This window comes from Eretmochelys imbricata, chromosome 7, assembly GCF_965152235.1.
Source record: "Eretmochelys imbricata isolate rEreImb1 chromosome 7, rEreImb1.hap1, whole genome shotgun sequence".
Taxonomy (NCBI): Eukaryota; Metazoa; Chordata; order Testudines; family Cheloniidae; genus Eretmochelys; species Eretmochelys imbricata.
This window is the reverse complement of record NC_135578.1, coordinates 92,713,302-92,738,478: the sequence shown is the minus strand read 5'-3', so window position 1 is coordinate 92,738,478 and position 25,177 is coordinate 92,713,302. Positions and strand designations below refer to the sequence as shown.

Sequence of the window (25,177 nt, the reverse complement as noted above, 5' to 3'; positions counted from 1 at the left end):
CAAAGAACAACAGTTACGAAAGGTGAGTAACCGTTTTTTTTCCCTTCAAGTGCTTGCTCATGTCCATTCCATTGTAGGTGACTCCCAAGCAGTACCTCTGGAGGCGGGTAGGAGTTCATGGATGTGTCGATTGCAACACAGCTCTGCCAAATCCAGCATCATCCCTAGTTTGCTGGGTAATGGCGTAATGCATTGTGAAGGTGTGTATCGACGACCACATCACGGCTCTGCAAATGTCCTGGATGGGGACGTGAGCCAGGAAAGTGGCTGACGACACCTGAGCTCTTCTGGAGTGAGCAGTTACTATTGGCGGAAGTATCACCTGCACCAATTCGTAGCAGGTACGGATGCAGGTAGTGATCCAGGAAGAGATCCTTTTGGGATGACACTGGGAGGTCCTTCATTCTGTCAGTCACCACAGTGAAGAGTTGAGTCGATCTGTGGAAAGGCTTAGTACACTCCAGGTAGAAAGCAAGGGCATGCCTGATGTCTAGGGTGTCCAGAAGTCTATCTTCGTTAGACGCATGCGGCTTTGGACAGAACACCAGAAGGAAGATGTCCTGGTTGACATGGAACTGCAGCACCACCTTTGGCAGAGAGGGGACACAGCTGGACCTAATCCTGGTAAAACACCCTGTATGGGGCTCCGATGTAAGAGCTTTAATCTTGGAGACTTGCCTCACCAAGAGAGAGCGAGCGGCTTGAAAGGAGGACCAGTAAACCTGGAAAACCGTACATTGAGATTCCATTGGGGAACTGGATCCCAGATCGGAGGAAACAGCCTCTTGAGGCCCTTGAGGAACCTGATCGTCATCTTATGTGAGAATACTGATCTCCCCTGGACATGCGAATGAAAGGCTGATAAAGCCGCCAAGTGCACCTTGACCAATGAAAAGGCAAGGCCTTGGAGCTTTAAATGCAGGAGGTAGTCTAGGATGGATTGTAAAGAGGCACTAAAGTGATTTTGTAAAGAGGCTCTGAAGCCCAGCAGGAGAAGCACTTCCAATTTGTGAGGTAGGTAGCTTTAGTGGAGGAATTTTCTGCTTTCCAGCAGAACCTGCTTGACCTGCACGGAGCAGGCCTGCTCCTTGGGACTTAGCCAGGCAGCATTCACCCCGTGAGGTGGAGAGAGAGAGGCGAGGTTCAGGTTCAGCAAATGTCCGTGATCCTGAGACAGCAAGTCCAGACAGATAGGAAGAGTTCATGGGGCTGCCACTGCCAAGTCCATGAGAGTGCCGAACCAACGCTGGTGAGGCCAGGCCACGGTGATCATAATGACTCGTGCCTTGTCCTTCTTGATCTTGAAAAGGACCCTGATGATCAGCAGGACTGGCAGAAAGGCATACATGAGATCTCTGACCACGACAAAAGGAAGGCATCTGACAGAGCCACCGTTGAGACCTTATAACAAGCAGAATTGATGGCATTTTCTGTTCTGTCTGGTGGCGAACAGGTCCACTTGAGGACTCCTCACCTTTGGAAGAAAATCCGGGCAACCTCCAAGTGGAGGGACCACTCATGGTGATAGAAGGACCAGCTGAGGCAATCTGCCAGCGTGTTCTGAACCCCGGGGAGATGAGAGGCTTCTATGTGGGTAGCATACTGGTTGCAGAAGTCTCAGATAGGAAGAGCTTCCTGACACAGGACTGAGAAACAGGCTCCCTCTTGTCTGTTGATGTAGAACATGGAGGCCATGTTGTCTGTCAGTATGTGCACCACTCACCAGATAGAGGAGGAAGGAACACCTCGCATGCCAGGAGGATGGCCCTGAGCTCTCTGACATTTATGTGACACGACAACTCCTCCTGCGACCATAGTCCTTGAGTTTGAGGGCACTAAGGTGCACTTCTCAGCTGAGGTCAGACGCATCCGACACCAGGGACACTGTGGGCTGTGGAGGCACAAATGGAACCCCTTCCATCACTGGATTTGGACTGCACCATCATGGGAGGGAGACAAGTAACCGAGGCGGGACCATGAGGAGTCTTTCCAAGGGGTGTCTGTCTGAGGAATAGACTGATGACAGCCGCATTTGAAGGGGCCTCAGCCGCAGCCTTGTGTGCTGGACTACATAGGTGCATGCAGCCACGTGCCCTAGGAGTCTGAGACAGACCTGAGCTGTAGTGTGCGGGTGTGTGGTGACTTGGGCACTCAGATCTGACATTACTCTGAATCTGGCTTGTGATAAGAATGCTGTGGCTTGGGTAGAGTTGAGGACTGCTCTGATGAACTCTGTCCTCTGAACACTAACCAATGTTTGTTTACCAACGGGCCTAGGGTGCGACAAGTGACTCAGAGCACCTCGATACTGCGCTGAACCTGCCCTTTGGAGTGACCCTTGATGAGCCAGTTGTCCAGATAGGGCTAGATCTGGACCCCCTGATTCCTGAGGTAAGCTGTGACTACTGCCTTGCACTTTGTAAATACTCTTGGTGCTGTCACTATGTCAAATGGGAACGCTGCGAACTGATAATGTGTCTGACCAAAAACCATAGAAATCTTTTGTGGCCGGGAAATATTAAGATGTGAAAGTAAGCATCTTTTAGGTCAACGGCTGCATACCAGTCTCCAGGAAGGGGATGATGGAGGCCAGGGAGACCATATGGAACTTCAACTTTTGGAGATATTTGTTGAGGTCTCACAGGTCCAGGATAGGGCATAGGCTCCCTTTGGCCTTTGGAATGAGAAAGTACTGGGAGTAAAAATCTTTCCCTCTTCGTTTTACGGGAACTTCCTGCACGGCTCCCAGCCGCAGGAGGGCTTGTACCTCCTGGCGAGCAATTGCTTGTGAGAAGGGTCCCTGAAGAGGGACAGGGAAGTGAGGTTGGAAGCGGGGGATAGAACAAAATTGGAGAGTATATCCTGCTGCCACAGTATTGAGGCCCAGCAGTCCATAGCTACGGCGGTCCAAGCGGAAAGGTAAGGCAACAAATGGTGGAAAAATAAGGGGTGAGACAGATCCTGGTTCGAGGCTGGGAGGTTGCCCTCGAGCGTCCCTTCAAAATGACTGCCTGTTCTTAGGAGGGGCCCGAATGAGCCCCCACTGCTGACAGCTGACCTTGGCGGTGCCTATAAATCCCTGTTCTTTTTGTAGTATGGTTCCTCTCTGGCCTCGCTCATAAACCTCTGAGCGTGTTGAGGCTTAAATTGCTTCCTAGCGTGGGTCAAGGTGTACAGGCTCAGCGAGCAAAGAGTGGCCCTAGAGTCTTTCAGGCTGTGTAATCTGCTGTCCATTTGTTCAGAAAACAGGGCCGAGCCATTGAACGGGAGGTCCTGGATCAATTGTTGGTCTTCTGCTGAGAGGCCAAATGACTACAGCCATGATGCCCATCTCATTGACACCGCCGATACCATGGCTCTGGAATCTGCTGTGTCTGAGGCGGCCTGGAAGGAGACCCTTGCAATCGCCCTACCCTCACCCAGCATGGCACTGAACTCCTGCTTAACGTCCTGCAGGATTGAGTCAGCAAACTTGGCTGTGGATTGTCATACATTAAAATGACATCCGCCGAGCAGGGCCTGGTGGTTTGCTATGCAAAGCTGTAGGCTGGCTGTACAATAAATTTTCCTGCTGTATAGATCGAGTTGCTTGGCGTCTTTATTTTTGGGGGTCGAGCTCCGTTGATCATGCCTGTCATTCTCATTGGCCGCTGTGACTACTAGCGACCGGGGGGAGTAGTGCGTATACAGGTACTCGAACCCTTTTGCAGGGATGTAGTACTTACGCTCTGCACCACTGCAGCCAGCACATCGAACAGGAAGGCCTCTGCTTTGGACATTTCCTCAGCCTTTAATCCCAGGTTCGCTGCGACCTGTCTATGCAGCTCCTGGTGGGATTTGACAACATCCTGGGGCACCGCCTGTGAGGGGCCTGCTACTGCCTCATCAGGAGGAGGAGGAGGCGGCGGCGGCCAGCCCAGGGGGAAGGGTGGGTTATGCATCTCACCTGCCTGGGGAGCCACATGTCCTGGAGGGAATGGTTCCTGGGCCCCTTGGCCCGACCCAACCTCTGAGCCTGGGACAGGGTGAGACACTGATGCTGAAGGTCTTCCGACACCCCTGAGACTGATAGTACAGTCTGAGGTCCTCCAGCTTGGGAACACGCCCACGGGTTATATTCCTGCCAGGTCCATGGCCACTGACCTTGTGGCCATGCACTTGTAGACTCGCCCGCTGGCTGCGCAGGTGGTGGTAGGTCTCTGGGGGCCAGCAAATCCTCGCTGTCAGAGATAGAGGAGCAATAATCTTCCTCTGGTGACCATGTCGGAGTCACCATAGGGTAGGCTTCCCCACTATATCTGGCGGCCTTGAACCTGCCCTTCGGGGAGCGGTACCGGGAATCCACAAAACCATGCCATGTATCCGGCGATCACTGGTGATGTGCATAGGCCCTGCAATAATCTGGGGAGTGATGCCACCTGTTTTGAGAATAGTGTGTCAGTTCCGATGCCCAGGAGCGAGGGGACCATCCGTCACGCAGTGGTGATTGGTGATGGGGCTCTGGTGACAAGGTTCCAGTAACCAGTGTTGTGGATCTGGCGAGGCTCTGAGGAGCGGTGCCAAGACCCCTGAGAGCATCAAGGGGGCTCTGGCGAGCAGTGCTTGGACACTAAGAAGAGATCTCCAGGGCTCCGAGGACTGATGGTGTGCTTCTGTGGCCCAGTACCGTGGGTCCAGTGACTGGTGTCGGGATTCCCAGGGATCGGTGCCTTGACTTCGGTCATCTGTGTTGGGAACTCAATGCCTGGTTGTGGGCCTGTGTTCTGGGATGCAGCTCCAGAGGTTGTTGGCATGGATCTAGGGAGTGGGATGGGGCCAGGGTATGTTGCCTCAGGGATGACTTGTGCAGGGGTACCATTGAAGGCTTTCCTCTTGAAACAGGTGGGAGGGTGGGGTCCATGGGCCGTTCTTCCTGCGGAGTTGGCGGCACCAGGAGGGAGAAAATATCTCTTGCTATCAAGGCTTCTGGGGTGGATGGCACTGTGAGGTACTGCGTGCCTCTAGCACTCTCAGGAGTGGGAGGCAGCTTGTGGGGTGGAGTAGGTCCCATCAGTGAGGCTGTCACCTGGCTGGGTTCCAGGGACAGTGAGATAGAATCATAGAATATCAGGGTTGGAAGGGACCTCAGGAGGTCATCTAGTCCAACCCCCTGCTCAAAAGCAGGACCCATCCCCAATTAAATCATCCCAGCCAGGGCTTTTTCAAGCCTGACCTTAAAAACTTCTAAGGAAGGAGATTCCACCACCTCCCTAGGCAACGCATTCCAGTGTTTCACCACCCTCCTAGTGAAAAAGTTTTTCCTAATATCCAACCTAAGCCTCCCCCACTGCAACTTGAGACCATTACTCCTTGTCCTGTCCTCTTGTCCTGTCCTCAGATAGCCTGAGTCCATCTGGGCTCCACCTGTGCCTTGTCCTTATGGGTATCCGGGGAGCACCCCCTTCCCATGTGTTTTTTAGGTCTTTTGGCTGGTACCTAAGATGAAAGGACAGCCCATGGGAGAAAGTATAGAGCTTCCATTGCACTTCAAAGCAGTTGGATACAGCTGAAGTATGCACAGGCAGCCCTAACTTGGGCCTACACCATGTTTGAAAATCTTACTTCCAAGGATTTTAAATCTACCATGTGAAAAATTTCTTCTTTGTCTCCACGGCATCATTCAGCTATGCTGGAGGAAAATTAAGAATTACTTAAACTGTGATTGAGGTTAAGGAAAATTAGTCCTTCCTCTCCTTGAACCACCAAGTGAGGGACTTCAGACAGTCTTAAAAAGAGCAAGCAACTCTTTTGCCATTTCACCTTTTCCTCTTCAAAAACTGATTTTGAAGAAGAGAAGGGTTGACGGAATCAAGCCAAGAATACAAGACCGATCCATGATTCCAAGATAATCCAGAGCCAGGTCTCCTCAGAAGGCATAGGAGAAGAATGATAAATTTCTCTTTTTGATAGTCAGTCTCTTCCTCTGCCCAAAAGGTGATGAAAGTGGTTTTGTCAGACTATGGTATCAAATTCTAGAGAACCACTCATCCTAGATATTTTTCCAACACAATTTCTTCCAATTCTTTTAAATAAGTTATTTCCTACTTACTAACAATTAGAGCCATAAAATGTGTACCTAAAGTGGAGCAATGATAAATCTATTTTACATTCTTCCCAATTTCCAAATGCTCAGCTGGAAATTCTGGATCTAAAATATTGGAACAAATCTGGCAAGAGGATAAAATTCCCAGTAGAGAATCTGCCATCTATGTTAGCAGTAATTTCCAAGAGGGTCTTATCTACATATGTCAGGGAAGCCTACCTCCAGCTGTGTCATGGAAATTCTTCTTGATTGAGTGCTTGCTCATGTTCATTACATTCTAGGTATGTGTGCTCACCATATGCAATGGTGCCGGAAGTTTTTCCTCAGTGGTATCCATAGGGGACCAGCTCTGGCACCCTCTAGAGTGGCCCGCGTATGCACTGGTATAAGGGACGCTGCCAGCTCCCTCTCTCCCTCCTTTCTTACTGCCAGTGACTGTGCTGGAACGCTCCCCTTCATCTAGCAAGCAGTTCCCATTCACAAAAAGAAAAGGAGTATTTGTGGCACCTTAGAGACTAACCAATTTATTTGAGCATGAGCTTTCGTGAGCTACAGCTCACTTCATCGGATTCAGTGGTTCTTTGAACTTTTTCTTTGTAAACTGTTGGATACAGCTGAAGTATGAAGTGCAGTGGAAGAAGCTCTGTACTTTCTCCCACAGGCTGTCCTTTTCATCTTGGTTCACTCAGGAAAAGTGCCATCCCCACGGTAAAATGGCTGCGCCTAAGGTGGATGCAGTACTGCTTCCTTGAGCCATTATTCAGGGAGGCATTACTGCAGGCATCTGAGGCAAATTGGCAGTCTGTTTTAGTGGTAGGTATTGTGTAAAACTTCTGCACCTGACTTGAAAGACTTTCATATTTATTAGGCTATTCCCACTCTTATTTGAGGAGTTATTTTTGGTAGTCTCACTTTCTTTCACAACTGTTCTGCAATGGTGGAACCTCATCAGCTTTGATATCAAGAGAAATCATTCTGAGTAGCATTACTAATTCAAAGCGATCTGCTTAGATACTTGTTTCTTCCATGGTCTCAATTTGGGATCCGAGAGGTCTTCATCCTCAGAAGAGGAAGATTAAACCCATACTAGATTTTCAGAAATTACCTCTTGTAAGGGAGGTAAACAGGTATTTTTAAGTAACAATTTTCTTGAGCTTTTGTAGTTTTGGTCTGCTGTGTTTGGTCTTTCCTTCTTTTGAAGGAGTGATCTAGACTCTAAAGGATGTGAAGAAAGTGGGCTCTCTCCCACTTCCTCTTCTGTTCGGTTCTGGACAAAGCAGTGGAGAACCTAAGCTTTGCACAGCACACTCAATTCTGGGGATCCTTTCTGAGAGGATGAACAATCCTTTGGAGGGACCCACATGTCATGGTAGGAGGGATGGACCGAGTTCAAGCAGGGTGTTACTCCTTTGAAGGGAGTAATTCCAGTAGGATGGGGCGTGAAGTTCCTCTCCTCCTGGAATAGGGTTCAATCTCTTTCTCAGCAAGGAGTAGAGGGGGAGGATGGAGCATTGCAAGGATAAGAATAATGTCTCCTATGGCTAACATATACTCAGGAGATGGGATCTCAGAAGATACCATTTTGTTAGAATGAATAGGAAAGCAAAAAGACCAAGGAACTGTCCAAACACCGGTGTTTATAACAGGCTCTCTCAGGTCACTAATTGTGGTGGAAGGGCCAGAGAGAAAGAGACGAGGGCTTAAATGGAGATGTCTGCCCTGGAAGTGGATCCAGGCACTATTACTGTAGGATCAGTGCTGTTTAACTCAGTCAGATAGCTACAGCAATGGTGAAGAAACTGCTGTCTGGGCCCAACACCGTTGGGGGCGAAGGGAGCAACCAGAGGTAAGAGGAACAGGATCAGCTACCCTTTTGGAGCACCCTCCTAAGTTAGTCGCCGCCACCTCCTCAGGAGAAGCAAAAAACAAAAAATACACTCGGGCAAGAAATTACTGGTGAAAGACATTTAGTGTACTGCTTCATTTTAAAGTGCCATCTTGACCTGTTTTGGGTGAGGGACAGCTGCCAGCTGCAGACCAAACCTGTTAGGCAACACAGAAATTAAATATCCCACCACATCAAACAAACACCAAGGAGGGGAAAGAAAAACAAAACAGGTTTACAAATTAAAGCATATGATCTGTGAATTTGCCTGAGACAGGGCCTTTCCTTGACTAACAGTTCTGGTCCTGTCTCATAGGTAGGGCCCTACCAATTTCACAGTCATAGGATTTAAAAAATAGTAAATTTCATGATTTCAGCTATTTACATGTGAAATTTCACAGTGTCATAACTGTAGGGATCCTGACCCAAAAAGGAGTTGTGGGGGGGAGAGAGGGTCAGAAGGCTTTTGTAGGGGGGGGTTGCTGCTGGGAGCGGTGCTGCCTTCAGAGCTGGGCAGCTGGAGAGCAATGGCTGCTGGCCGGGAGCCCAGCACTGAGGGCAGAACCACCGCCAGCAGTAGCGCTGAAGTAAGGATGACATGGTATGGTATTGCCTCCCTAACTTCTGTGCTGCTGCTGGTGGGGCGCTGCCTTCAGAGCTGGGTACCTGGCCAAAAGTCGCCGTTCTCTGGCCGCCCAGCTCTGAAGGAAATGCAGAAGTAAGGGTGGCAATACTGTGACTACCCTGCTACTCCCTTTTGGGTCAGGATCCCCAATTTGAGAAACTCTGGTCTTCTAATGCAATCTGTATAATATAGGGTAAAAGCACACAAAAGACCAGATTTCACGGTCTGTGACGCATTTTTCATGACCATGAATTTGGTAGCTGATAGAAATAGAGACAACCCATTGTCTGAAGTGGTAAAGCTGCAGATGTTGGAGAACAGTATTTCAGCATTAGTAGTTGGGGAGTTTTCCCCCATAGAATGAGACAGCGCACTTGATTGAGAAGTTGATTGGACTGTTCCAATTAACAGCTTAAAAAATACCCTAATTTTACAATACTGGAACACTTAAATGAAGGATTCCAATCCCCATTTTTAATTTAGTTTTCTGTATATAGCAGCATCTAGAGCCAAACAAGCTTGGATTAAAAAATATAGGACCACTATGCTAAAGCTGATGAGCAAGTGAGCTCAAGGCAGCCCACTGCCTTGACCAAAACTCAGTGAGCTGGAGGTGCTGAACTTCACAAAACTCTGCACCATGAAATCAGTCTAGTGAGTTAGACATATTGAGCCACTGACTGTGCAACAAATACTCTGTCTTGACAGTCATACAAACAAACTAGAGACACTGCATTAATAGTGTCAAGGAAGAGGACTGACATCAGCCCCAGCAGCTACTGGAACTATAAACGTAACCTCACAAGGGCCTATGTCTGACATTGGCTCAACACCTCTAGCTTGCAGAGGGATAGTGAGAATATCCAGACAAGTTAGAGCTATTGACCTCACAGAGGACTTATCCTTGAGATCAACCCAGCAAACTACTGCTGTTCTGCCAGTAATCTTCAGAAACCTGTTCCTTGACATCAGCAACAGAGCAAGATTCTGAACAAGAGACTTCAAAGAAACTTGTGCCTTGAAGTCAGCCCAACAGAGTAGAGGCGTTGAGCCAGTAACCACAGTGTGTCTTGATAGCTTGGCATTTGCTTAGCAAATCTTCAGGTGCTGAGTCAGGAACCTCAAAGAAGTCCATGTCTTGACATCATCACAGAAAGATACTTAGCTAGTAACGTCATGAAGGGCGTTTCCATCAGGCAGCAATATCAAGTTGTTGAGTTAGTAGCTACAGAGGCTTGTGACTTGACATCAGCACAACAATCTGGAGCTCCTCAGCAACGAATCAAACTAAGAACTCTATGGAAGCTCCCCACCTCTTACAGAGGTCATTCCTTGCTCTTTCTGCCTCTTCATGATCTACCGAAATGAAGATTCTGGAGAATTTGAAGTGAGAACAGCAGGATTGACTGGTTCTTGTCCCCAAGCTTTCCTGACAAATGGTGAGGGTCCCCCTCCTACTTCGATTTACTTTAAACCACTGTTCTTTCCATTTTTCTCAGCAGCCAACACTGACCCTATCTGAAATTAGCTCTAATGTACCTAATATTAATGATGGTTTGTATGGTTAACCTTAGTCAGAGCTATATATTGCAGAGAACATTTTCCTGAATTGTTCTAACTTCAACTAAGAATTAAACTTTAAATTATTTGTAAAGCTTTCAGAAAAACTCTGCTATATTATTTCATTAACTGCAGGTAGGTTGCTATACAATTACTTATTTAAAAATTGTTATATGTAAACAGAGTCACAGGATAGAGTTGTTTTATATATTTATTAAAAACCTAGACATGTTAGGTGCTTTTGAAAATCCCACCTAAGTTTTTGAAGAGCACAAGTCCCAATTAAAGCGAATGGAACTCATGCTCTTCACTCAGTTTTGAAAATTCCACATTACTGTCTTAGTAAAGATTTACATTCCTACCCTCTAGTGGCCATAACTGTTCTACACCACCAGATAAGAATAAACCTTCTTTGTGTTTGGAAAGCACCTACCACATTCGTGTCTGCTATGGGAATAAAAATATATTTTCAGTGTTACACTAACTGATCTAAGCAATGCTCTGCCTTTACTCATTTAGATAAAATGTACTCTGAAACACCTTTACAGTAAAGGATAGGCAATTGTTTTGAATTCCTGGATTTGGAGATTATTACAGGTTTTACAAAACTGCCTCACACATTCAGGCCAATTATCCCTTTTCAACCTTGACCATTTTTTGGACCAGCTGATAGTGTTTTAAGTGCAGAACTCTAAAAGTAAAATCTTAGTTTAATTCTTCTCTTATACCAAAAGAAGAAAAATTTCTGATCAACATCAATACCAAGCTGCAAATTACTCCAATACTCCACTCTTTTAATCTCTGTTAAGAACTTTTCCATATTCAGAACTACATTATGTTCTACTGTAATCAGTTTATTGTAATATGAATTCTTGTACTCAGAAAGGTTGATTGACTTACTTACATTATGCCTGTAATTACTATCATGCTACCAGAAAACCAGTGAATTTAAATTTATTTAGTGTTAAATGGGTATGGAATGTGGTACAGTACACGTAACACACTTCAAGATGAGTAAAGCAGACCTAATTGCACAAGAGATAAAAGTTTCACCTCAAAAGTCAAGACTATCAAACCATTACAATTTCCACCTTCAGAATGCAAGGTATATCATGCAAAAACTAAAACAGACAAAAAGAACATTGTGGTGCCTCTTAAATACTATCTTACCCCATATTTTACAAGATATGAAGTAATCATTCATAATGAAATATTTTAGCAATGAAACTAAAATATCAACATTTTAATCATATTTACCAGATTTTGCATGACCACCAGTTCCAGCATTACACTAAACCAAGAAGTGGTCAACATCCTGGGAAAAAATACCTTAAATTAAAGCACCTTTTATTCACTGTCAATATTGCTTTCTGCGAGAGTTAGATTTCATGATCTTATTTATTACTCAGATTCTTCACATAATTTTGTACTTTTCAGTACACTTACTCATGGACAGAATAATTACATTATCACCATATCAGCAAGACAATTTAGTAGTCTTGACTAATTATTACATTTAAAACCATGTTAAGGTTATATGACCTGCAAATAAATTAACTTATGGGACAGAGTTCTAGATGTAGAAATATAACCAATTATAATATGCTCTTATTCAGTTTAAAATTCAGCCCATGGTATCAACTATAATTGTCTGCATTTTATTTAAATATTTTTAAATATGTAGGTAAAAATTGCAGATGTAGTAAAAACAGAGAATGCAGATAAACTATGATGGGGTGAACAAGAGGGCAGTGCATTCATTTATCTGTAATGTGCCTTGATCAGGTGGTTTATCTCCTTTGCTCCCTTCTCCCCCAAGACATAGTCATGTGATAACTGTAGCCAATAGCTGCGTAGAAGAGTAGCTCTTTCTGCTCATGCACAAGTGTTTTATCCATCAAGCTGAATGCAAGAAACTAGGATCCTACAATCCTATCTATTTCACTCAGCACAAAGCACTGCAGCAGCAAGCTTCTTTTACTGCTGAAGCTACCAGCCTGAGCATAAACAAGGAGGAAGCATAAACAGAAAGACAGGGATGGTCTAAAGATGTCCATCCACCCCATAATGTTTATATTGTGTGTGCACCCACAAGTTATACGGGCTAACCATGATGTGCCAGAAAATAAATCAATTTATTCATTCTCACTAGACATTATGTATTCAGCTTCCTTGTGTTAATTTAAAGTATTAGGGACTTATCTAGAAAGACCTCCTTGAAGCAAAGTTTCCACCTACATTCAAGGAAAATCATTTATTAGCCATAATTCACAGGATCTAATAGCCTTGAAATAAGACTACTGATTAACTACAGATCTAGTCCAATACAAATTCTAGAAGACAATTTAATGATCATGAAATGTGAAATACTGGTAAACAGGTGGGAAAATACTTCAGTAATCAAATGGAGTGTCCTACTTTCATAGGCCATGATTCCCTGGAATGCATATTTCGTAAATAAAACCACAGGAGTATCTTTTGAAAAACTGTTGAAGCATTGTATAATTCTAAAATGGTTAATTAAAATAAAATTTATATTCTCCACCCTCCCAACAGACAAACCCTGGAATCAAAGACTTCTCCTATTTATGGTGTATGATGAAACATAGATGAACAATGCAATGTTTGGAAAAAAATACTTTGTACAAGGTTGCAGTTCTAAAACACTTATATTACAAAGCAATGTAAATAAATACCATGCTAGTACAAAAGCTCTTATTTACAATTTTACAAATGAAATTGTATTCCGTGTAAATGCAGTGTTTTAAAGAACACAGTATAAGTAAAATGAATTCCTGTGTGGAATATTATAGTTTCTGCTCGATTTCAATGTAGTATTATATAAAAAGCATAGTTCAAGTTAATTTATGCTTATAATTTAATACAGACAAACCCAGTTTACCTGGAATGGTAACTGTTAAAGTGCTGAAAAAGAGGAAGTTTTTGAAATTTTAGAAAACACACTGTACATTATTAAAGCTTTATCAAGTCAAAATGTTAATTTTTTTCACATTTTCTACCACAATGCCTGTGGATAAAAATTTTTCATCAATTCAGTGTAATTTAGAAGATGTTAGGTATTGGTATCTTCATGTTCAGATCTGTTGATTTCCAAAAGCAATTTGCCTCAAGCTTCCATGGTGGCTTCAGGTTTCATAATCTGGTAAGTAATCAAATATTCTGGATAAGCCTGAAAAGCAAATGATTCAGTAAGGTTAATTTTCTCAGCAAATTCAGAACACACATTTTACAGGATTTCTTGCCATCTGAGGAAAAGATGCAACATTTATGTCAGGAAGAAAGGAGAGCAAAATATCTGCCAGAAGTTTTCAGTAAATAAGGACCTCTGGTTCTCAACTTTAAAAGCTTAGGTTTTATTTATATGCATTGAAAAAGAAAGCCCAATAAATCCAGAAAAGAGGCTCAGTGTCAACGGCATACCAGTGAAAAATGGCATTTGGGCTCCTTAAAATTAAGTATATTTTGACAAGAAAAAAACCCACTACCTGTTCTCCTCTGTAAATGACGTATTCTGCTAAAGCTAGTCCATTTACACTAGGTCGACCAGTAACTGAATGATGTCCTGGAGGAGAATGAGCCATTTTCATTGCACTAAACTGCAGGAAAGACTTGCCCAATGTTACACGGCAAAACAGCAACTGCCTATAGTAAAGAAAAACTTTTACAACCAAAAATGTTTGGAAAATAGGAAAAACATTTCTTGGTCATTCAAAAGCTTTATTCAGGGAGAGCTGTAACTTTAAACCACTTTAGTCATTTTTCATATTCCACAAATTCTGAAGTTTTATCCATAGTATTATGTTCCCCTTTTTAAGTCCTGGTTCCTTTCCCCAACCTCCAGAGATTTTTCTGACCACACACAATGCATGTTATATTAATAGTTTGTGGAAACAGAATGTTTAATAGTGAACTCAAAAACTGCCACCTTCGTTCTTTATTTTTTGGCACAGTATATGTCACTCAAACAGATGAAGTCTACATAAAAATATGCAGTAGTTCCTGACACTAAAATTTGTGTATCTATCTCAGAGAAGGAAGCCAGATTCAAACTATCATCAGGGCCAACTACAAACAGGTCTACTATAAACCCTGGCTCAAATTAAACCCACTATGTATTAGAATTTGTCAGTATATTAGATGTGGTTGCTTTTTTTCTGTTTTATAAAAAGGGATACAAGGACACATATTTCCTTGTGTATCTCCAACTGGTTATCTAAATACTTGGATAAGAAATGTAATTATGCTTTACACACCACTGAAGTTCGTATGCTTGATTTCTACTTTCTTGGACATTTGCTTTCCGTGGCACAACCAGCAACAGTACAGACTATAAAAGAGGAACAACCAGTGTCCCACATGCTCCTGGAAGGGATGGTCAAGAGACCTACAGCTAGCCTGGAAAGAGAGTGTGGGCAACAGAGAGGACCAGAGAACAGAAAGACTAAATTTCCTGTTTCCTCCCCAAAGGAAGGTGGCTCTTATGGCAGCACAGCTCTTCATACACTCTAAACAAAAATGCATTTGCTGACCAGATGACAAATTGGCTGGTCAAGGTGGTAGCTCATATAGCTCGAATGACATTTCTCTTTGTTCTGTCCAGGAAGCAGCAACTGCCCAAGCGGAGTAAGTCCGGGAAAGGCGTCTCAGCAGCTTTGTAGGTCAACTAAATACTGGAGCCAATATGCTGGGCTGTGCTCATTCAAGACATGTCTTGCCCCTTTTCAAACCCTTCATATAGAGCAAGCAGTAAGTTCCTCTTATCTGATCTGCTGAAGGGAATCCTGAGTCCTCCTCAAATCTAACGAGTGCCATACCTTTCTCTTCTTCGCCTGGGCTACCAAAGAAGCTTGGAGAGTCTTGCTTTGCTTCAAATGAGAAGGGACACAAGTCTTAGGAAGGAAACTGAAGCAAGTCCCAACTACCACTTTCTCTCTCTTTGGAAGCCAGTGGGACAATGGTAGGACAAAGCTGCAATTTCATCACCATTTCTGGTTAAAGTGACAGCCAGCAGGAACACGGCACAGTGAGAAAGCTTAAGTCTGCTGAGTGGAGAGGTTTCAAAAGGAGGTGCTAAGTTTCTGAAGCATTAGATTTAGGTTCCAAAGGGTAACCAGAGACACACAAGACGAATGCTTTTAGGAACCCAGAAACTGGTGGGAAGGGAAGTTCTACCTTGCTCTTCCTCAGAGCACTAAGGATCAAGGTCTGAACCTACAAGGTGGGGTCAAACATTACTGAACTCATCTTGAAAGAAATACAGGATGATCATAATCTCGAGTCATCTAGCGGACACCTCCCTCACCGTGAACCACATAATATGCAAGTACTGTGCTCTTCTAGAAGTTGCCTTGTTTGTGTACCGTCTGGCAGAAAAATATTTATTGATCAATTTTTACTGTACCTTTCATACTTTTAAAAATCTCTACCAAATCATCTCTTCATTTCCAGGCTACACAATTCTGGGTTTTGGGATCTGAAAGGAGGTAAGTCTTGCAATGTCTTTAACTATCTCCATTGCCCCTCCCTGGCTCTTAAGTTTGCACTACAGCTTTAAAGGGTGGCTATCAAAACTCATATAGCAGTACTATCTGTTTTAACTGTTACTGCATAGGCAGACATCTCTACTGAGCTACAGTCTTTCTTCAGAGACTCTGCTGGGGACCTGATTGCCTCTAACAGAAGCTGCACTTGAAAAATCAGATTTCTTGGTATGAATGATTCTGGTACAAAGTATTGTAACTTACCTGTGGCAAGCATAACAAGATCTATCTTTGTGAACTGGGCATCCAGTGCCACCTCCAATTCCATATACATACTGATTGCTTTTGGAAGAGTTTTCAGCAAAATATATCCCAGCTCCAAACATTCCACCTATGTATGCATGTCTCTCATCAAAACCTTTATGAATGATTGCATTCACAAATGGGGAACCTAGAAGTAAATTAATAAGGAAAAACATTTAAATTAATCACCTACAGTTTTTATGTAATCATTAATTATTAAATCATTTCAAAAGCCTATTGATTGTTATATCCTCCTTGTCAAAAACCCCTAAGATTTACCAGTAAAGTTACCTTTTGTTGAAATAGATAAATTTTCAGCAAGTCAGAGCAACTATGTGATGCAGTATCAGTCTGCCACAGCAAGCATTTAATATCCACTGTATTACAGCAGTGTACACTGTTACATTCACAAAATATTAGACACCTAGGGACAATTCCTGACCTGTCTTTACAGAGAAAGCTGCACAGGTGCTCGACACCTTTTCTGTAGAGCTTAGTTCTACAAGTCTCCCTGGACAATTCGGTTTATGGGGGTTTTGGTTGGACATATTCCTGGAGACTTCATCGCATGACATAATCTTTAATTAAATATTAATCTTGAATTCCTGGAGACTCCAGGACAATCCTGGAGGATTGGCAATCCGAGTGTGAATTATGGTGCAGCACTTTGGTGTGCACTGCTATTCATACGAGCAGCGTGTACTGAAGTGCTACACCATAACACTACCATATGGATACTGTGGGCACAAACTAAAAGGTTCCTAGTTTGCATTAATGTAGACTACTCAGGGGACTTACAGTGCAACACTTTGGTGTGAACTGCTATTCACACCACTGTGGTCCAGCCTGCGGGGCAACGTAGAGAAGCTCACAGATTCCATTTCTTTACAACACTGAGATTCACTAGAGCTGCAGAGCTTCCTTCAACTCTAAGGCTGTAGTAGCTGCACAGCAGCTCTGCTCACATTCAACAACTGAGGGTAAGGAGAAGGATTCTTAAAAGTATAGAAATGTATGGCTGGAAAGTACCTCGAGAAGTCATCCAGTCTAGCCCCCTGTGCTGAGGCATGACCAAATTAACCTAGTCCATCCCTGATAGGTATTTGTCCAACTTGTTCTTAAAAAACACCAATAGTGATTCCTCAACCTCTCCTGGAAGCCTCTTCCAGAACCTATCGGCCCTTATACTTAGAAAGTTTTTCCTAATCTCTAACCTAAATCTCCCTTGCTGCAGATTAAGCCCAATACTTCTTGTCCTACCTTTAGTGGACATGGAGAACTGATCACCATTCTCTCTGCAACAGCCCTTAACATATTTGAAGACATCTCAAGTCCCTTCTCAGGCTTCTTTTCTCAAGACTAAAACATACCAAAGTTTTTTAACCTTTCCTCACAGGTCAGGTTTTCTAAACCTTTTATCATTTCTGTTACTCTACTCTGGACTTATTTGGCCACAACTTTCCTAAAGTGTGGCACCCAATACTCCATTTGAGGCTTCACTAGTGACAATTACTTTTCATGTCTTACGTATAACATACCTTTTAATACATTCCAGACTGATATTAGCCCTTTTTGCGACTGTATCATATTGTTGACTCTTATTTCAGTTTGTGATTATAACCTCCTGATGCTTTTCAGCAATACCACCACCTAGCCAGTCATTCCTATTTTGTCGTTGTGCATTTGACTTTTCCTTGCTAAGTGAAGTATTTTCCACTTGTCTTTACTTTCATCTTGCTGATTTCAGACTAATTCTCTAATTTGTCAAGGTTGTTTTGAATTCCAATCCGATCCTCCAAAGTCTTTGCAGCCCATCCTAACTTGGTACAATTTGCAAATTTTACAAGCATACCCTCCACTCCATTATCCAAGTCATTACTGAAAATACTGAACAGTACTGGACATAGGACTGACCCTTGGGACACCACTAGATACAGCTTCCCAGTTTGACAACAAACCATCGATAACTACTCTAAGTACTGTCTTTCAGCCAGTTGTGCACCCACCTACTTGTAATTTCATCTAGACCACATTTCCTTAGTTTGCTTATGAGAATGTCATGTGGAACGGTGTCAAAAGCCTTACTAAAAATCAAGATATATCTTGTTTACTGCTTCTCCCCATCCACTAAGCCAGTAACTCTGTCAAGAAAAGAAATCAGATTGGTTTTTTTTCTTGACAAATTCATGCTCACTATTCTTTATCACCCTATTATCCTCTAGTGCTTACAAACTGACTGTTTAATAATTTGTTCCTGTACCTTCCTAAGTATTGAAGTTAGGCTCACTAGTCTGATTCCCCAAGTCCTCTTTGTCCCCTTTTTAAAGATCGGTACTAGTACGTATGCCCTTCTCCAGTCCTCTAGAGTCCTCCATGAATTCTTGAAGATAATTGCTAATCATTCCAAGACTACTTCAGCTAGTTCCTTAAGTACCCTAGGAGGAGTTTCATCAGGCCCCACTGACTTGAATACATCTAATTCAGCGGTTCAGGAACAATGTGAACTAAACTGTAAACTCTGTATATGATGGAAACCACTTAAAGTCAGGGACTATGGCAGTGTTCCAGTACCTATGATCTAATTTATGTAAATATTTTTTTACCACATCTTCCTCTGCAAAGCAATGTTTAGTTATTTGAGCTGGGTATTGATCATAAAATTTAGTCTTAAGTTACCCATTCAGATTTGAAGGTGCGTTGTTTGCACTGCAGCACTTATCTCTAGAGAGACCTGATGAATTCAGTTTCACAAAGATGCACCTTTTTACTAAAAAGATTTTTAAAATTACATGTAAATATAAAGGTAGTTATAGGATTATTAGGACTAATTTTTTCAGAGGAGATGAACAAGAGGCGGCATGACAGAATTGAGACTTATGTAAAATAAGAAATGTTATACTGAAAGTAAATCAAAAACTCTTATTTACCTTCTGTGTAATAAAACAAGGAGACGTGAAATAGAAATAGAAAATGAAAAGTAATAGCTTTTATTTTTAAAATACACAGACTCATTATTAACTTGTAGAACCATCATAAGATATCACTGAAGTTAAGAGGCTGGCAGGATTAAAAAAGGGGAACACATATGTAAACATCCATTATCACTTTAGATAGATACAGAATTTATAAGGGATATAAGTGCTCATGCTTCAGGACATAATCCAACCACTATCTGACCAGGTTAGGAAGAACTTCCCCTATAGATGGGTTATACCATTAAAGCGTTGCCTGCGCCTTCCTCTGGGCTGATACTGGCTATTATCAGAGAGAGAATACCAAACCACTAGTCTGATCTGGTATGATAATTTCTGTTATTCTTATGCCCATCAAAAGCCTGTATGAAAGAAACACTAAAGTTACACTGTTAAGCACTCAGCTGGGAAATGACAAAGTTGCATCAGCAGCAGCTGACCCCTTTGTATGTAAGCAAGACTATGATCTTTAATTACAAGATCACATACTATTTGTCAGCTATGTCACATTTTTCTACAGCTTTAGATATACATGGTTGGCATCTTTTAATGAATTCTGGCATATACATAAATGATTTTATAAGACAAACTATTCTTACACAACACACTACAGGTGAGTATAACAAGAATGATAGCAAAGGTTTGTTGGCGTATATAAATCGCAAGTCTGTCACCAAGGTAGTATAGTTTCATTCTGATCCCAAGTTATAGCTAAGGCAGACTGTGCTACTAATTTGGAAAAAATTGCAAACTACATGGCTGCTGACAATTCCTCAGAGAAGATAACTATGTAAAAAAAAAATCTGTCAGAAATATGGAAGATCATTATGATTATAAAAATAGTGTAAGTTTATAAGAATGAAAATATATAAGCTACCACACAAACATGTATATCTGTGGTTATAGAAGAAAATGTTAAATTGTATTGGAGAAGGTTTGCAATCATGTAACTATTGTAATGCATATCCACAAGGGGCAGAATTAAGGTTGGACATGCAATCTTAATTCACATTCTGAAATTAGTCTGAACTATTTTTTTCCAAATAAAAAAATCCAAGATGCTTACAACGGACACCACTGGACCACCATATCACACCAAATTATAAGCTCTGCAGGAGGGAGCTGTGCAGATTTTACTTCAGTGAACGTGTAGCTGAGTTTCTTACTATGCAGGTAACTTAGCTATTTAGTGAGTCACTGTGCATATGCAGGGGACAATTTTCAATTGGTTATAACTGTCAAATCAAAACTTAACTTCACTGGAGCTCAAGACAACATTTTTGAACAAGGGCTAATATGCCGAATGTAAAAGCCATCTTGGTCAGAGAGTTAGTAAAACAAATTGCAAGAAACCTTCCTTACTCCTACCCCCTTCAAACTGAATCTGCTGACCTGTTTTTCTATTTTTGATCAAACTAAACACCCCCCCCCCACACACACACAAAATCCACACTTTTCTTGGGCAAAGGCAGGAAAATTTCAGCAAAAAGAGCAAAAGATTCAAAGTTACAAGGCAACTGAAAATGGGAATTAGAATAGATACAGCTATAGTTGTCACCTCTGCAATAACATGCAATATTGATAACAGGATTTATCAAAATTATGAAAAACTTAACTGATTTACATTTTTATTTCCAGTTGTTAATTATATAGCATATTTACCTAAATTTTTGGCACCAACAAAAAATATTCCCCCTAAAGGTTAACAGCACTGATAATGGAAGAAAATTAAAATTTCAAAGATCTTACCATGAAACAGCATCCTTTCATTTGCATGGTTATGGTTTTCTTCAGAAACTTCTTTCCTTCTGTGAGTGTATCTTTCCCAGAGTTTTTTGTTACACACTTTTTGAATCTGAAATAATTAAATCAGAATTCAAATTCTAATTTGAAGAGAAGACCTTCCAATTTTTTGCTTTATCATTTTACAGACATTTTGATGAACAATGGCTATATCACAATAGACCCACTCCAAAACTGGGAACATGTAGTCAAATTTCTAGAGAAGAAATAAGATTATCTCCCTCAGATTCTAAGGAATCCAATTCTTCTTCTAGCATGATATAGTGAGTAAAATCATCACCATCATAAACCTAAGTTAAAAGCCATTCTGTTCTAAACCACTGTTCAGTGATCTCTCTAAAGTTTTTAGACTGACATTTATCAGGCTTACTCACAACTTAAGCATTTTTTGGAAAGTTTAAACAAACTAGATAAAAGGGATTTTTCAGATTGCAACCCCCAATCCATCCAAATTTTGATAAAATAATTCTCTCCCTCCATTCAAAGAACTGCTAAACCCCTTCTTTAGATTTCTTTACTGGCTTCCTCACTTTCCATATTAATTCAAGCTGCTTATTACCACCTTTAAGGAACTGAACCATGTCCATCTCTGTTCTCAGTCTCATTCTAACTCCTGCCCCTCCAGTCCCGGTGGATAAAAACTGATTATTTTTCAAAACAAATTTGATTTTTTAAACTTTAAATTAAATATATTTTTCTTTTAAAAATAAACAGATTTAAAATTAAATTTTAAATAATTACAGCCTATATTAAGGCCTTACCTTACTATAACAAATTACAACTATTTATATAAATAAAAAAGTAATACGATGTATCAATGAGCCCTCCTCAAATCTTAATGAGTTAAAGGATGATGCTTTTTAAATCAGGGGGAAAACATCTTTCTGAAGTTTTCTAAATATATCACAATGGCCACGTTCTGCATGCCATAGCTATATTATTTTCAGTCATTACAAGGGCTGTGTTACCGGGCTGAATTGCTCCCAGAAACTGAAGACAGGAAATGACTATCCCATATATGAGAGAGGCTATGCTGCAGAAAGCATGTTTTCCTCTTCCAACCTATATGAATAAAAAGCAGGCGGGAGAGGAGAAGATCTACTAATTCTAAAATCCTGCAGGACAAGGGATCAGATTTTAAACACCTAAAAATGCAGATAGGCACCTTATGGGGTTTTCAAAAGCACTTAAATAGATTAGGTGCTTAACACCCACTGATTTCTACTCCAATGATTTCAATAGGAGTCAGGCACCTAACCTTCATAGTCACTTCTGAAAATTCCACAAGGTGCCTATTTGCATCTTTAATTGCCAAAATCCTTTTGAAAATCTGATGCATGGTGATCGGAAACAATCCATCAATTCACTAATTACAGTTAATACTTCCTTTGTTTAATAACTTTATTTTTAGAAGCAAAACATGTTTTAATAAGCTTACTTTATCTTATCTATACAGCATATTTAAAGGTAACTTTATTTAATAACATTTTTAAATGGAGTTTTTATGCATTTTAATAGATTTCCAATTTCCACCCAAATGCAGCTTGACAGATGTTTCAAGTATAAAATTATCATCGAGAAAATAAGAAAATGATCATTTTCTAACATAATAAAATATAAACATTAAGAATCAGAACAAACGTACATTGAGCTATATGATTGCTTAAATAAATGTGTAGACAGTGTGTATCCTCCTGGTTAGCAAAAAAAAAGCACCAACATTAATGTAAAGTCTATAATTAGCAGCAAGTCAACATATTTTAATAGTCATACCAACCAATGAAAATGAACCTCTCTTTTGGAAAATAACTAAAAAGTACAAACGCAAAAAAAGATTAAAATAGATTATTTAAATCAAAGTTTATTACTTTCTGATTTAAATCTGATTTAAATCACAACCCTGAGTCTCCCTCACTCCAAGCCTTCCCATATGATCCCTCAGCCTCATTCTCTCACTTTTTGCTTTATGCTTTTTTCTCCTGTCACACCCTTAATGTGCAACCACCTCTCAATTTCTGTGTATTAAGCACTCTGCCTTTTGCTTCAAACTTTTCTGCCTTTCTCTGTGAAGCCTGTACGTGAACTTCTCAAACCACTTCTTAATGCCTTTTGGCACCTAATCTGTTTTCCTATATATTTCTCTTAGATTTCTCTATGGCGGGTCCTCTTCTTTTTATTTTGTAATGTACAAAGTACATTTAAGGTGCTCAATAAAACTACAAAAAGTACTTGATTGTAACAAAATTACTTTCAATCAAAGGGTTGAGAGCATAGCTATCATTTAAGAACTACAAAAATGTGATGGTACCTTCAGAAAATTGTATTTGTTGAACACTCCACCAGCATGCCCACCATCTCTGTGCTCTCGGACTGTACTCTGCATCTGAAGAATAAGAGTTTTATGGCTGTACGTTTTGGACAAATACTCCAATATTCTTAATTATTCTAGTTCTTAATTTACACTATTTACCTTATCACATCTACTTAGAATCACGTGCTGTGCAATTATTCAAATACTGGGCAGAAAGTAGAGAAAGAATTGATTAGAAGCTGGGTCTGGTATACAGGGAAATGACTGTAGTGAAGATTTCCATGCTGCAGAAATAATTTTACTTCAGATGGAGACCTCTCAAGTATGTTACTAGAAGGAGTGACATGAAGAGAGATAAAGGGTCTCTTCACTTACACTTTGGGCTGGAGTAGTAATTTCTAGCTCAAGACGACACAAAATGTGGTAATTCTCATTGAGTTAATGCACTAAAAACAGACATGCAACAACAGCAGTAAGAGCAACGGAAGGGGCTAGCTGCCTGAGTACATACCTAATGCCTTGGATCAATACACAGCCTGTTGCAGCAGCTACACTTACATTTTTAATATGCTAGTTCAATTAGAGGTTGTGCAGGTATGTCTCCTCAAGCTGGAAATTACACCTCCAGCTTGAAGTGTAGACATACAGTAGCACCTCAAAGATACGAACTCCAGAGTTATGGACTGACCGGTTAACTGAACACCATGTGAAACCGGAAGTAACCAATCAGGCAGCAGCAGACACAAAAATAATAATAAAAATAAAAGCAAATACTGTACTGTGCTTGTATTGCATCTTAAAGGTAGACACATCTGGGCTGCCTGTCCCCACCCTTACCCCTAACTTCACCCCCACACGCAGGGCACCCACTTACAGCTAGGAGTTGAAGACGCTAAGATTCGCAGGCAAAGCTGTGAGCCCCCGCCGTCAACCCAAGACAGCTGGAGAAGCATTCCTGTGGGTACCCTTTTCAGCCTGCCTCTCCCGGCCAGGGGGGTGTTTTCCCCCCCACACACACCCCCTGCTGAGAACGGGTCATGCTGCCCCCCGTCTCCCCCTGGTCCAGAGGGGGACAAGCTTGCAGGGAAGAAGCTGCCTGCAAGGAAGCTGTCTAGCTGCCTCTGGAACCTGTCCTGAAGTGTGAACCTGGCCTGAAGTGTGAACTGCTGGAGTCAGAGATGCATTTTGTTCAGAGTTATGAACATTTCAGAGTTACGGACAACCTCCATTCCCAAGGTGTCCATAACTCTGAGGTTCTACTGTATGCTAAATTGTGGAAATGTCAAGCATGGATCATAACAATGGGACAGCACTGACAAAGGAAAATGGAATAAGTGTCTTGACGTAAGCTTTAATCCATTATGTAAGCTTTAATCCAATATTTGAGTCTTATATTAATAGTCTACTGGAACTCATGCGTCTATCCATAAGTGACAACGCCAAAAAGAATTTGAGATGCTAGGGAGCAAAACATACCTCCTCTTCCACTGACTGAAATTCCTTATCATCAGGAGAGAGATCTATGAGAATTGTTCCACTACCAGAAGTATTCAAAGTCAGGTATGGGTTAAGACCTATAAAGACAATGAACACACATATTTCAGATGCAGAGAACAAAAATTAAAAACACAGGCATAGCTCAATTTCTCAGGAACGAAAACATGGAAGATGCCATATAGAGACAAAGGTCAAGAAAAGGGGAACATTTGTGATTTTAAAGTTATATTAACTTTCAGTTTAAGTCTCATTTCTGCCATGGTTTTGGGATCTTAAGTAGTTTAAAGTTTTAGTTTTTTAAAACATGTTTTGATTTGCCTTTGTAATTCTGCTCTTCTGAAGATATCATGCAGGATTCTCATTTCATGGCCTCAGCTTCCTAGCTAAACACAGACAGAACCTATAGGTTCTTAATGGTAGTAGTGGTGGCCAGGGGCATAAGCCAACCCCTCATCCCCACAAATGATTGTGCACCACCTGAGACCTCTGCCAACCCTGAAACATTCCAGTCAGTCAGTTCCCAGCTGAGTACCAAGTAAAGGATCCCTAAAGTAACAGGCCAGTCACCTAACATTTTACAGAAAAATCATACCACAGAAGCAGAAAGACTTAAAGTACAGGTAACTGTGACCTAAACA

General features: G+C 41.6%; 1 protein-coding gene across 3 annotated transcripts in view; it reads right to left on the bottom strand.

Moving 5' to 3' along the window:
- Nucleotides 1–12,479: 12,479 nt before the first annotated feature.
- The window catches only part of TNKS2 (tankyrase 2), a 68,820-nt gene continuing 56,122 nt past the window's right edge, over nt 12,480–25,177 (bottom strand). For 2 of the 3 annotated variants that reach the window (XM_077822497.1, XM_077822498.1), the window contains 6 exons: nt 24,519–24,616; nt 23,040–23,114; nt 20,678–20,783; nt 15,918–16,104; nt 13,659–13,815; nt 12,480–13,342 (listed from right to left, as the gene is read on the bottom strand). In XM_077822497.1, the coding sequence (XP_077678623.1) occupies nt 13,280–13,342; nt 13,659–13,815; nt 15,918–16,104; nt 20,678–20,783; nt 23,040–23,114; nt 24,519–24,616 (686 nt within the window). In that variant the 3' untranslated portion in view covers nt 12,480–13,279. The remainder of the gene's footprint in view (nt 13,343–13,658; nt 13,816–15,917; nt 16,105–20,677; nt 20,784–23,039; nt 23,115–24,518; nt 24,617–25,177) is intronic. The other variant, XM_077822499.1, reaches the window with a different exon arrangement.